At 36.6% G+C, this 14,205-nt stretch overlaps 1 protein-coding gene across 3 annotated transcripts in view; it reads left to right on the forward strand.

Annotated features, from left to right (window-relative positions):
* Positions 1 to 14,205, forward strand: part of BGAL17 (beta-galactosidase 17) — a 241,616-nt gene that overhangs the window by 108,072 nt on the left and 119,339 nt on the right. For all 3 annotated transcript variants that reach the window (XM_090015937.1, XM_090015938.1, XM_090015939.1), the window contains exons 12-14: positions 1,694 to 1,884; positions 2,065 to 2,136; positions 2,302 to 2,451. In XM_090015937.1, the coding sequence (XP_089872063.1) occupies positions 1,694 to 1,884; positions 2,065 to 2,136; positions 2,302 to 2,451 (413 nt within the window). The remainder of the gene's footprint in view (positions 1 to 1,693; positions 1,885 to 2,064; positions 2,137 to 2,301; positions 2,452 to 14,205) is intronic.

A 14,205-nucleotide genomic window follows, 5' to 3' on the forward strand; every position in this document is an offset into this window, starting at 1 on the left:
CAAAATATAGAGCCATGACATCCACCACCATGGAAATTGTGTGGATTCGACGTCTTCTAGAAGATATGGGAGTTTACATTGGAGAACCAACAAAGTTATGCTGCCACAACAAAAGTGCAATTTATATTGCCAAGAATCACACTTTCTATGAGCGAACAAAACATATAGAGATGGACTGCCATTATGTCAGGGAAGAATACTTGAAGAAGGTCATTGATCTCCCATATGTGACATCTGAATATCAATTGGCGGACTTCTTCACTAAAGCCCTTTGTTCGCCCAGATTTCACTTCCTTCTTGGCAAATTTGCGGTCATCACACCGTAAGTTTGAGGGGGGGGTGTTAAAATGTAAACCCAAAGATCCCATTGTACGAGTATATATATATATATACATTTATATATTTAGAGATACATATACATATATTATATATATATATATACCCTTTTATCATAATATCCACAAAGGGTAAATCTGTAATTTCCAGTTTTACGCATATTCCACTTGGAATATGCTTGTATTTTCATTCTTTATTTTTTCCTTTCTTTTTCCATTTTCCTTTTTTATTTTTCTTCTTTTTATGGCTTGACATCACCTTGGGGGCCTTTCAATAGAGTCGTTGAGCCCCCCCAATGGTCACAATTGTGACCGTTGGGGGCTCCCAACGACTCCTTTGGGAGCCTCAAGGTGGTTCCCTTTTGCACTTGTATAAATAGGGGTGTTCCCCCTTTGTATTATCAAGCTTGAGAGACTCAAGCATTTGCTCTTTTCTATAAAATACATGCCTTAGTGCATGTTTGCTATTTTTGCGCATTTGTGCGTATTTTGTTCAAGTGTTATGTGAGTGCCTTCGTGCACATCTTTTGTAAGGTTTTTGTGCTTGTATGCATATTGTCTCTTTGTAGACACTTTCACAGCAGCACCATGCACAACTTGAGGGAGGGTATTGAGACTGGTGTTATTCGGATACGGGTCTGGGACCCCGATTCATACTTATACATGCTTTCCATGGGTTGTCTATTGTATTTGGGTCTGACGTTATATTCCAGACCCGACCCACATTGTATTCTTAATATATTAGGGCACGATGGCGAGTTGTTGTACACAATCACCAATTGACGCCCCTTTTTACATCGTCTCATCTTCTTCCTCTGCACACACATAGTCTGGTGTGATTCCTCATAGAAATATGTCTTAGTTGAGTATGTTTCTATAGGATAAATTCACTAAAAGAACAGAAGACCGTAGAAAACCAATAGGAAAACAAGAAAAAAAAATCTACAGAGGGAAGGATGTTTCTGTACAAATTGACTAACACAGTCAAAGCTTCTGTTTGTTGGATGCCAAATAGAGTACCTTTGAAATATGTGAAGCTTATCATTTGATGTGATTAAAAAGAATTGAACCTGCGTGTTATAGGACAGCTCAATATGGGCTTAAATTCATTCACTGATGGTGATCACATATGGAAAGAGTATTTACTATTAAATTATAAACCTTTTGTATATGTACGATGTAAAGAGGTGTTTTACATCATTGAATTCCATCCAATGTGTAAAATAGTTTATTTATTTATTTATATTGATAGGGAACCTATATCAAATCCTTTTTCGAAGTCTCTCTCTCTATATATACGTGTTTAAAATGAATCTTGATATTCTAGTTCCAGTAATATAGACTGACAATGTTCTCAGCACTGCGGAGCGTAATCAAAAGGTACAGCAGATATCGTCTTCCTCCTGTTCCTGCTAACAACATCAAGCGAGCATATGGACACGTCAAAATGAATGGAGTAGCATCACTGTTTGAGGTGCTGAACATTGTCTCTGAGCCAATGGATGGGGTACAATCTGATCATCCAATTCCAATGGAATCATTTGGTAAGGTAACCATGGTGTAACCAAAAGAAATGTTGCTGTTTTAGCCTACAATTTTCATTCCAGTTTGATGATTCTAACGGTACTATATAATGCATGGTGCATTTATTTCATTCAAGTCCAAGTATTTCTACTGATTATTTATTTTGGGTATGCATCAATTTTGCTAAACTTCTACAATGTGTTAGATGCTTGGATTCTCTTTGTATGCATCTGTTTTTCAACCAAAGCAAAGACGCATTATCCTGTCAATATCAAAGGCAAGTATCTGACCTATGCTTTGCTTTGACTTTTTTTCTTTAATATCTAAGGAAGAAAATTGTTATTTATCATCTTAAGGCCTGTCAAATATCATTTAACAAGACTGTGGACTACTTGTTTCCTAACCCATCTGCTATTTCTCCATGATGATATCTGTCTTTCAGGTTCATGACAGAGCTCAAATATTTATTTCATGCAAGGCAGCTGGTTATGAAAATGGGTTGACATACATTGGTACAATAGAAAGATGGCTGAATAGAAATCTCACCATTCCAGATATTGGTTGCAGTTCCAATATCAGCTTGTTTATTCTGGTATGAGATCACCATTTCCATTGATCTATTTTGCGTGGCCATCCTTTTAAATCTATTTTAGCTAATGTTCCTCAGTAGTCTCTGAAATTTTCTTAAATAACATGTGAAAAGGACTGAGGTGACATCATTATATTGGACTTTTCATTCTATTTGAGGGTGCAAAAAATATAGTTCAAAATCTCTCTCAAGACATTTATTCACATAACTTGACAAATGTGAACTTATGAAAATATACATGAAAACAGAGGTAATAGAGTATAAGCAAGAAAAAGGGAGACTGGGAGATGTGAAGGAGAAAATGAGAGCAGCCGTTGTTTGGAGGCAAAAACTCTAGGGGCATGTTTGCAATGCCCTGTGATTCTTGGATTTTCTCAAGATCTTGTGATTGTAAATCACAATCACAACACTTTGTCATGGTTAGTGAAACATGAGCAAAGTACAAAGTTGTGATTTGTAATTGCTGGCTGCGATTGTTCTTGCCTTGAATCTTGCGAAAATAGGTCACAGATTGACCTTGTGACTACCAATCACAACTTCTACTTTCTCTGCTGTGATCATTCCCACCCGTGACCAAAAGAAATATGCCCTAGATTTCTATTTGTGATGTGATTTACATAACCCTTATAAAGGTTTTAATCATTTGGCATTATTTACCTTTAAATTACAAAAAGGAAATGCCACATGAGGGATATAAATATTAATAATACAAATAAGTTATAGACTGCCACACTTATAACTTGAAGAAGTGAAATGCTCTATGCAATGAAAGTAGTCCTCAAGGAGCAAAAGCACAATACCACTAAGGGAAAATTCAAGGCCACAAATAGGCACATGCAAAGGCACAAAGTGCACACAACCACAAGCCGCTAAAGGCACAAAGAAGGCTGAATATAAAAAAAATTAATTAATTTATTAATAAAATGCTCAAGAGAAACATGGCATTATAAGGGGGAATAGTCCCTAATACATACACAAAGAAGATGAGGACTAGCTGTTAGGCGGTAGCTAAGCCTAATGGCTATCCAACCAACCTGAAGAAAAAATGGCCATTTAAAAAAAAAGTAAAATACGCACAATGAAAAAAGGTTTTACATATAATCCTAAAAATACAATCTATAGAAAAAGAATATATATATATATATGTATATATATATATGTATATATATATATATATATATATATATATATATATATATATATATATATATATATATATTGACAACCAAAACTTTTCTAAGGAGATTAAAAAAGCGAGGTGAAAACGACACCTTGGTGAAAAAGAACAATTTGAAACTTAGACAAGACAAGGCAATTCTATAGTTTCTTTTAGAAATTCTTCTCCAACATAGTGGTGGTCCATCTCTATGTGCTTTTTACACTCATGAAAGGTGTGATTATTGTTAGAAGACATGTGTATGTATTTAAGGGTATTACTGTTAAAATACATGTTGTAACGACCCTAATCCATACCCTTTTAAAAATGCGGAATTTTTTTTTTTTCTAAGAGTTGCGGAAACCTTCCCAGAGATCTGGGGTCCTCACAGTTCCACTTTCCATTGGATAGCCCATCCACCACAAACGAAGTTGCAATTATCATCCAAATAAACCAACTAAAACTCTTTTATTAATGAGTAAGTAATTTCAAAGACAAGGTTTTCTCTAACTGAAAGTAAAGTAACAATTGCAGAAATTAAAAGAACTAAAAGACAAAAGAAAGAATCATTGTGTCCTCTACTGAAGCTGACAAGCCCAAGCATAACTCATCCATCTCCAGACGCATGTCCAACTTCACTGTTCACCATTTCCTGTGAAAAACCAATAAAGTAGGGTGTCAGAACCGAAATTCTGAGCACAGCTACTTCTAAAGAAAACAGGTGAGAGAAATAACATGAATAAGATTTCATGCAGTGATTTGAGTGAGTACAGATATAAAATTTGCAACATTTAAATATCCATAACTGCCAATAATTGCATATACTCACCAGTCAAGAACAATAAACAGTCTCATATATCAATAACTAAATAATTAAACCTTTCAGCATGATTTCACAAAGTAAATCATATGCTACCACCAATGATATCAAGAATGATTCAAACATGCATGATCTAATGCATAACAGAAAAATGCATGATTATGTGCAATGCATGATTTCTTCTGTTATCTTTCATTTAAGTTTTATCTTTCCATATGCATGCCCTATTAAATGCACACATCCTTAAGTTCCTCTTTTTAATTACCGTGGCCCGCGGATACACCAAACGGGTACAAACCCCGAGGTCAAGTAGGTTCCCAGGGTAGCTTAACACACAATTTGTATTTTATTACTGGGTTCCAAACTTAGCCCTCGACCGATATCAGGAAACAGCACCATCCATCGGAACATTAGACCTCCACATCTAATGTCGGGGACACAAGGGACACCCCACGCCCATAAGTGCCACTTCCTTGGTACCATAAACTCACAGCTGTGACTAACACACCACTCCCGGGTAAAGTGGCGGGTTCTCCCTAAAACCGTGGCCAGGAGAAGAACTTCAATATCGGGTTCAGGGGCAACAACGCACACGGAGTTTTTGTATCCTCACAGTCTCCCCAAGACCGGATATCTAAGATTCTCATACTCCAGATGAGATATCCCAGAATGTATATTACACTGTTCTTATTATATTTTTATTTAATTCCATTCTTTAAGTTTGCAACACAATATGCAAAAGTAAAGTGAAAAACCCCGCATCCTCCCTTGCAGGGACCCATTCGGGACTCCAGCCCGTGTAAACACATAGAACAGTGTAGTAAAGTGTCAAACCATCTTATGTGGTTTAAGTGATGCTGTTAAAAACATAAATAAAAGAAAACCAAACCCATGGCGCTCCAGGCCGATGATGGTTCAATTTGGCCATCGGTGCATCACATAATAAAACCAAATTAGTGTTTCATTTATAACACTAGGCCAAAATGCCAAAAGCATATATATTCATGCAAATATAAACCCAAACATATATGCATGTCATAATTCATTAATATGCATTTTCAATATGTGTGTTACCTACATCACATATGGGTCTTAACCAATCCATGGTTTCTTTAAGTGTGTGAGTGTACATGTACCATTTCACATATAAATCAAGTGTACATGTTCAAGAAGACTTACCAATAATTGAATCACGCTCACACTCATGCGTACCATAGTCATAACAGTTAAGTGAAAGCATAAATCTCCACGACAAGTGTTTCCAAATGCACATCCATATATGCCAATATAACCATGGACATAAAACAACAACATTCACAAGCACGGTTTCAAAGATTCATGTGCAAGGATTCACATATTTAGACCAAGATGTATGTTGTCATTCCTTGATAATTTTTATTATATCACGTGAACACCCATGCATGTAGATTCAAGCAATAAAACATTACTTTCATGATTGCTCATGCGCATTTACCATATTTTCCTTTGTAAAAATATAGTCCAGCACCATACGGTTGGGCTTGGTAGGGTTCCACCCAAATTTCAGTATCATACAATGATTTTCGTGCATGAGCATTTTTATCAACCTATCATGATGAGTACGATTAACAAAAAATCAACCATTATGAGTGCCAATACATGCCTACCCAGAAGGAAGTGTTACGTATATAAGTTAAGAGAACCTGTGACAAAAATTTTAAAACAGCATATGTAAATATCCTGTACAAGTGGAAAGGAAATATACTTATATATATATATATATATATATATATATTGCTCCATTACTACACATTTTCTCTAATAAGAATACAACTCGTATTTACAGGGCACCACCATGGTTCACCTGAACCGCAAGCTCGAATAAGAACTTATTTTACTAAAATCATAAGTAACTTAAACTCAACAAATGTTGTGCTTGAACTTGACACCAATAAGTTTCTGTCATTACAACTAATCAAAACTAACACCGAACTTAACACTGAAATCAATTATTTTGCTAATTCATATACGGGAACAAGTAAGTCTCACATATTAAATCTGAAACAAAGGTAATATAGGAATTTAGTTCTAATTACGGGAATCAAGAGCAACTACCTTCACCAAGACTTAGCTAAACAGTTTCCTTTGATAAATAAACCCAGACTATTTCAAAAACAGAATTTTATTTATGTTATATACCTAACAGAACATCATTGTAACCTGGAATATATGTAACAGGATTTGATTTTCATCCAATATGTTGGAAACAAAAATCATAAACTAAATCCTAAACTTACATTGTATAAAAAAAAGAAAAACGGTAAACACCAATAATGTAGAGTACAACACATGTGATTGGTCTTCATATGCAAGAGATGTCATCACAAAAATATATCTAACCTACTGTATGAACAGTGATGACCCCAGTTCTCAGAATATTCAATAATAGGATGCTATCTTGTGGCTAAATCCAAACCAAGAAATCCTGGAAATAAGAAAACTGATCACTTTCTACACGAGTTGGCACTCAGAACTAAATTACTGAATCAAAAGATTTTGATAAAATATTTGACCAGCATCTGCAATTACAATCTGCCTTAAATATAGACATATTTACCCAATTTTCCACATAAAACCAGAAATCACTTGCCACAAGGCCTCAAGGAATATGATGGAGAAAAAGAAGAAGAAGAGAAAACTGCTCTAAATGAAATACAGAAGTCGGTAAGCTATTTCAAGCCACATAAAAAGAAATCAGTCTAGATCACTGAGAGAAAATCCAAATACACTTCTATAAACAGAATATTGAATGGTTAGTGGAAAAGAAACAACCGTAATAAAGGTTACTACTATAACAGCATACAAAGATTACAAGGATATCTCAGAGAAAGATTTTGTTAACACACAAATGTAACAAAACCAAACCACGAGCGAATCTGACAGTATGACATTACAAGAATCAATAAAACAGCTAGGAAGAGATCTACACAACAAAAATAATCGAGATTTGTAGACCCCTTTCACAATGGAAATCCGAAACCCCCAAATCACATAGTTGGGGTTTTAGGTTTAGGGTTGATATAAACCCCACATCCTACCCTCAAACCCCAAATGGAATCGAACCCATGTTCGATTCCTCACCCGATTCCAAGGAGCACCGTACCTGATTGGAGCTTTTCCGACGATTCTTCCGACGATCGGAGGCTGCCGTGGCCTTCGGTGGTGGCTGGATCTCGCCGGCGACCTCCTCACCTTCGGTGCGCGCACGCAGACAGAGACGGGAGAGACGAGGGAGAGGGAGATTGAGGGACTGAGTGGAGAGAGAGACACAAGGGAGATGAGGGAAGAGGGTGAGACCCCCTCTTCCGCCTCCCCTTTTATCGCCGAGATGGGGGTTTCAGTTACGCCCCTTGCGTAACCCCCCTCCTGCCCCCTTCCTTATCTGTTACAACAGTATCGGGCAACCCTTATCGGGTTGCCCTTTTCCCTTAAAAGGGCTATCATGGGGTGGGGCTCGGGTCCGAACCCGGGACCTATAACCCGACCCCAAAACAAAATGGATCCACAAGTGGATCCAAATGGATCCACTGTGGATCTACGAATAAATTTTAAAAACTTAAATTTTTTTATTTATTTTGAATCTCATATTAAACATAAATTTTTAACCCCCAAAATATGGATCCGCAAGTTGGATCCAAGTGGATCCAACTATGGATCCTCGAATCCTCTTAATATATATATATATGTATATTTCTATTTTATTAATAATATTAATATTATTTATTTATGATTGTACACATATATATATATATATTTAGATATATATATATATATATATGTACATGGATCCCATACCCATCTACGCGCCCCTATTGAATGATTATTCTCCGAATTATTTAGTTAATTAAAAATTATTGTACTTATACGTGCATATCAAATTTACGAGGCAAATGTATCTGAAACACCCCTTTATGGGTCCTGGATTTGTAATTTGGATCTAGGCCCAATTTGCATAATTTGAAATATTTTATAATAAAAATTTCGGGTTTTACACATGTAATCAATATATATATATATATATATATATATATATATATATATTCATCCACATACCTGATAAGGGGTATTTCTGTAAAATCGCCCAATAGGGGCATTGTAGTCTTTTTTACCTTTTTTTATTTTCTTTTCTTTTTCCTTTTTTTCTTATTTCTTTTTTTATTTTTTTTGCATTAAATGCACACTCATTGGGGTCCCAACAAAGAGTCGTTGGGCCCCCAACGGTCACAATTGTGACCGTTGGGAGCCCAACGGCACCTTGTTGGGACTCCCAATGGTGTCTCTCTCTCTCCCTTCTCAAACTCTCTCTCACTCCTCTCTTGCCTATAAATAAGTGGGGTCTCCCCCCTTTGTAAGTGTGGCTTCTTTAAGCCATTGTTGGCTTTTGTGTATGTCCTCTTTTGGGCTTGTTCTTTGCTTTCTATGTGTGAATGTCCATTATAAGACATATATTTCTTTTTTGCATATTTCATTACATGGTATCAGAGCCTTGGTTATGCTCTTGATTCTTATAGCTAGTTGACTTGTTATACCATTTTTTTTTTCTCTCTTTTGGTTTGTCCTCCATTCTTGAGTCTATGATGGAAGGAGAACAAAAAATTGATCTCTCCTTCAAACTTAATGATACCAACTACATGATGTGGGCCGCCGCCATGGAGAACAACCTCAAGGGTAAAAAGATTTGGGGATATGTTATGGGCACCATTAAGGAACCTCAACTTCAACTTACAAAGATGGATGGTGATCAAGAAAAAGCTCTAGAAGGAACTGCTCGCATGAAGGCTATTGAAGATCACCAATCTAAGGTCGAAGATTGAGAAAGTAAGCATGCAAAAATTCTTGCATGGTTCATGAACAACGCGGAGCTCAAAATTTGCGCCAACATTGCTAAATTCCGCCTAGCAAATGAAGCATGGTTATTTATGAAAGGTATGTATACTCAAAAGGACCTTGCTCGTCAATTCTTTCTCCAAGAAAAAATCCGTACCATTAAGCAAGGTGAAATGAGTGTAAGAGATTACTATAGCACTCTTGGACCTTTATGGGATGAGCAATCCCTACTAGAACCAAAATGGGTGTCTAGTGAAGATGTGAAAATGAGAAGAGAACAAATGAAAAAAGAACACTTTTTCCAATTTTTACATGGGCTTAGGCCCGAATATGAACAAGTTAGATCCTCCCTTCTTCATAGATCTAAACCTCTTCCATTGAAAGATGCCATAGCTGAAATATGCCAAGAAGAAACGCGGCTTGGCATGATTAAAGGAGGATATGAAGTTCTAGCCGTGTCTAAACCCGACAATCATTTGAAAGCTTATAAGCCTCCACACTTTGGGAGACAAAATAACTATAATGACAATTATAGAAAGACCATTTGCCATCATTGCCAAGAACCGGGTCATATAAGACCTAATTGTCCTAAGATAAATGAACCTCCAAAAGGTAAGGTTGCAATTATTGAAGAAACCACACAAAAGAAGGAGGAGCCAATGAAAGGGAAGGAGTCATTTTCCCTTGCTCAACTATCTGAAGCACTTCAAATTCTACTCAAATCGCCATCAACTTCGGGAGCCGCCATTGCCTCTTCTTCTCCTCCAGGTATGTCTTCTTGGATTCTTGATTCTGGAGCATCCTTTCATATGACCCTTATTGAAAATGGACTATCCAATTTATGTAACAACTCCAAAAATTCTTTTGTTTCCACTGCCGATGGTACATCTTTACAAGTTAAAAGTTTTGGAACTTTAGACTTTTCAAAAGATTTCTTTGTGCCAAACGTAAGGGTGGTACCTCAACTTAATTTAAACCTCTTGTCTGTCTCTCAAATATGTGATCATGGATGTGAAATTTCCTTCTCAACCAAGGATTGCTCTATACAGGATATCTAGTCCGGGATGCGGATTGGGCAACGCCATAGGAGGGGAGATCTCTACTACATGAACAACTTGAAACTTCCCACTAACTCATTTTGTAATCATGTCCAAGATAAAAATATTGAAACTTGGCATCAAAGACTTGGACATCCAAGTTTCTCAGAAATGTACTCCTTTCCCTTTGGAAAGAAATTTTGTAATGAGAAACATTTTGCTTGCAAGAATTGTATTTTTGGAAAAATAAAATCCACTCCTTTTCCAAATAGAACATGTGTCCAAAAGACCTTTTGAATTAGTCCATTCAGATGTTTGGGGTCCTCCGGTCATATCAAAAGGAGGATACTCCTATTATGTTACTTTCATTGATGACTATACTCGATATGTGTGGATCTATTTTCTCAATCTAAAATCCGAAGTCTTTAATTTCTTCAAAAAATTTCATATGATTGTCAAAAATCAATTTTCAAGTAATATCTCCACTCTTTGATCCGATTTTGGTGGAGAATATCTATCAAATGAATTTCAAGAATACTTGAAAACAAGTGGCATTTGTCATCAAAGGTCATGTCCTAAGACTCCTCAACAAAACAGTCTAGCCGAAAGAAAGCATAAACACATTTTGGAAACCATTAGGACTCTTCTCATTTCCAAAGAAATTCCAAAGTGCTATTGGACTGAAGCTGCCTTAACTTCCACCTATTTGATAAATAGAATGATATTCTCATCCCTACAAAATATATCTCCATATGAAAACTATTTGAAAGAATACTCGATTTTAATAAATTAAGAATTTTTGGGTGTAAATGTTTTGTCCTTACACATAAAAGAGATAAGTTATCTCTTAAAGCTATTGAATGTGTGTTTTTAGGATATGGAGAAAATAAAAAAGGTTTTAGATGCTTCGACCTAAAAAACAACAAACTATATGTATCCAAAGACGTTACTTTTTTAGAAAATGAAAACGACTTTGAGAAAACTAAAGATATTGATGAAAGCGAATATGCTTTCTTATTTGATTTTCTCTCTCAAGAAGATGTGACTCCTCACGAAGAAGAAGTTTCTAATGATTTAGAGGATACAACAACAACAACAACAACAACAACTACGCCTTCATCCCAAAACAATTGGGGTCGGCGATATGAACCAACAAAGAAAATCATTATGGGTCTTCGACATAAATCCTTTTCCTCCATTCATTTCTATCCAATGCCATGTCCTCGGTGAGGTTCAAAGCATTCATATCCTTTCTTATCACCTCCATCCATGTCTTCCTAGGCCTACCCCGACCTCTTTTAACTAATATATTTTCCCATTTCTCCATCCTTCTAACTGGAGCATCATTAGGCCTTCGCCGAATATGTCCAAACCACCGTAAACGATTCTCTCTCATCTTATTTTCAATGGATGCAACACCTACCTTCTTACGTATCTCCTCGTTTCGAATCTTATCTTTTATTGTATTTCCACACATCCATCTCAGCATACGCATCTCAACTACACTCATTTTTGAATATGATGTCTCTTGGCAGCCCAACATTCCGTACTATATTGTAAAGCGGGCCTAATAGTCGTCCTATAAAACTTTCTCTTCAACCGCAATGGCATTCTACGATCGCACAATACTCCAGTTGCATTCTTCCATTTTATCCACCTAACCTTTATCCTATGATTTACATCTCATTTAGAGGATATTCCTCTTAATAATATTGAAAATGAAAGTAATGATTTTGAAAATAGGTCAATTCAAACCTATGTTAGGCGTGGTCAACATGTTCCCATAAGTGCTCTAAAAAAATATTCTCAAGATTCCAACATAGAAGAAACCTCTTTAAGGAGATCCAGCCGAATCTCCAATCCTCCTAATAGGTTAGTTTCCTATGAGTCACTAACACCTAATTATAGGGCATGTCTATTTGTATTACACTCTTATCATGAACCGTCACATTATAATGAAGCCAAAAACATTCCTCAGTGGGTTGAAGCCATGAAACTAGAACTTAGTTCTCTTGAAAAGGCTAAAACTTGGGAAATAACCTCATTACCCACTGGAAAGAAATCTATTGGATGTAGATGGGTCTTCAAAATTAAAACTAAAAGTGATGGGTCATTAGAACGTTATAAAGCTGGGTTGGTAGCCAAAGGATACGCTCAAGAATACAGTATAGATTATGAAAAAACCTTCGCTCCCGTAGCTAGAATGACTAGTGTTAGGACTTTTATTGCGGTTGCATCTGTTAGAAACTGGCCTATCTACCAATTAGATGTTAATAACGTTTTTCTTAATGGTGAGTTAAGTGAAGAGGTTTATATGGATCCTCCACCAGGAGTATCTATTGGTGAAAATAAAATTCTCAAACTTAAAAAGGCACTGTATGGTTTAAAGCAAGCTCCAAAGGCTTGGCATGACAAATTTAGCAATGTAATGACTAGCTTAAATTTTCGTTCATGTTATACTGACACTGCGTTGTTTGTGAAAAGTGCAGGGTCTTCAGTAGTTATTTTACTACTGTATGTTGATGATATGATCATCATTGGAAGTGATGAGCAAAGAATCCATGATATTAAGAAAGTTTTAAAAGAAAATTTTGATATGTCTGATCTTGGTTTCTTAAGATATTTTTTAGGTATTGAAGTAGCATACTCTCTCCGAGGGTATATTCTCTCTCAGATAAAACTTGCTGCTGACATTTGTTCCAAGTCTGGAATTTCGGATGATAAGAAGACAGAAGCCCTAATAATAGAGTGAACGTGTTTTCTCTGTGCAGCCGTCTCTCCCTCTCTCTCTCTCTCTCTTCTATCTTTCCCTCTATCTATCTCTCTACTTAGGGTTTGGTGCTTCTTTCAACCTGGTATCAGAGCCATCGATCGTGGGAGCGTGATTGATCGTGATCAAACTATCGTGGGAGCGTGATCGAAAAGCGTCTGTTAATAAGGTCAGCTGGTTAGGTTTCTGTGTAAGATCTGATGACAGATCTGGAGATCTGTCATCAGATCTAAGGAAGCAGGATGCGTGTCTTTTCTTTTTTAGATTCCCAGTTGCCGAGTTTTTATCCCTGCCGAGATTTTCTGCCCTGATTTTCTGCTGTGATGCCGTGATCCCTTGTTGTGATTCCTTGTTGTGGTTCCCTGCCGTGATTCTTGCTGAGTTTATCTCTGTTGTGATGCTGTAATTTCCTGCACTGTATTGTTGTCGAGTTTGTTTATTGTCGTGGTTTCTGTGAGTATATGGCTGGGAGTATCGTGGTTCCTGCACTGTATTGTTGCTGAGTTCTTTGAAGGTCTATGTTTCTGCGTGCTCAAGTTATCGCTGGTTGTGAATCTAGATGAAGATGAATATTAGCAGTCGTGATTCCTTGTTGTGTCGTGATCTGTTTGGCTGGAAAGTGTGTGCTGTAAAAGCAGCATGTTAACTTATTGCAAAAATATCTTTGGAACGTGTGTGCTGTGAAAGCAACATGTTAATTTTTTTTTGAAGCAGCATGCGTGATTCCCTGCAGTGTGGGAAAATATTTTGTTTGTGGGAATTTTTTTGTCGAGGGATTCTGTGTTGAGTTCTGCTACTGGTTGTCTTAGTGGCTGATGCGTGATGATAACACACGCTATTCCCTGTGTCGCTTGAAGCCTGTCCAAATTTTATCTCTGGTGTGGAAAACTGTGTAGTCGCGGAAAACTGATGTGTGATAGTTTGAAAATCAGACACATCTTTATCGTGTTGGATGTGTGATCTTGATTTGCAACCAATAGCCATCCGCGATTGAGGTGGAAGGTGCAGGTCAAGTTTCTTTAATTTTTTTTTTTTTTAAGTTTGGATCTGAATAGTAGCAGGTCGTATTTCTCAGATTTCATTAGTGAAGTCAAAACTTGATATAGTC

The sequence above is a fragment of the Nuphar pumila genome, chromosome 8 (assembly GCF_984573655.1).
Source record: "Nuphar pumila chromosome 8, dmNupPumi1.hap1.1, whole genome shotgun sequence".
Taxonomy (NCBI): domain Eukaryota; kingdom Viridiplantae; phylum Streptophyta; class Magnoliopsida; order Nymphaeales; family Nymphaeaceae; genus Nuphar; species Nuphar pumila.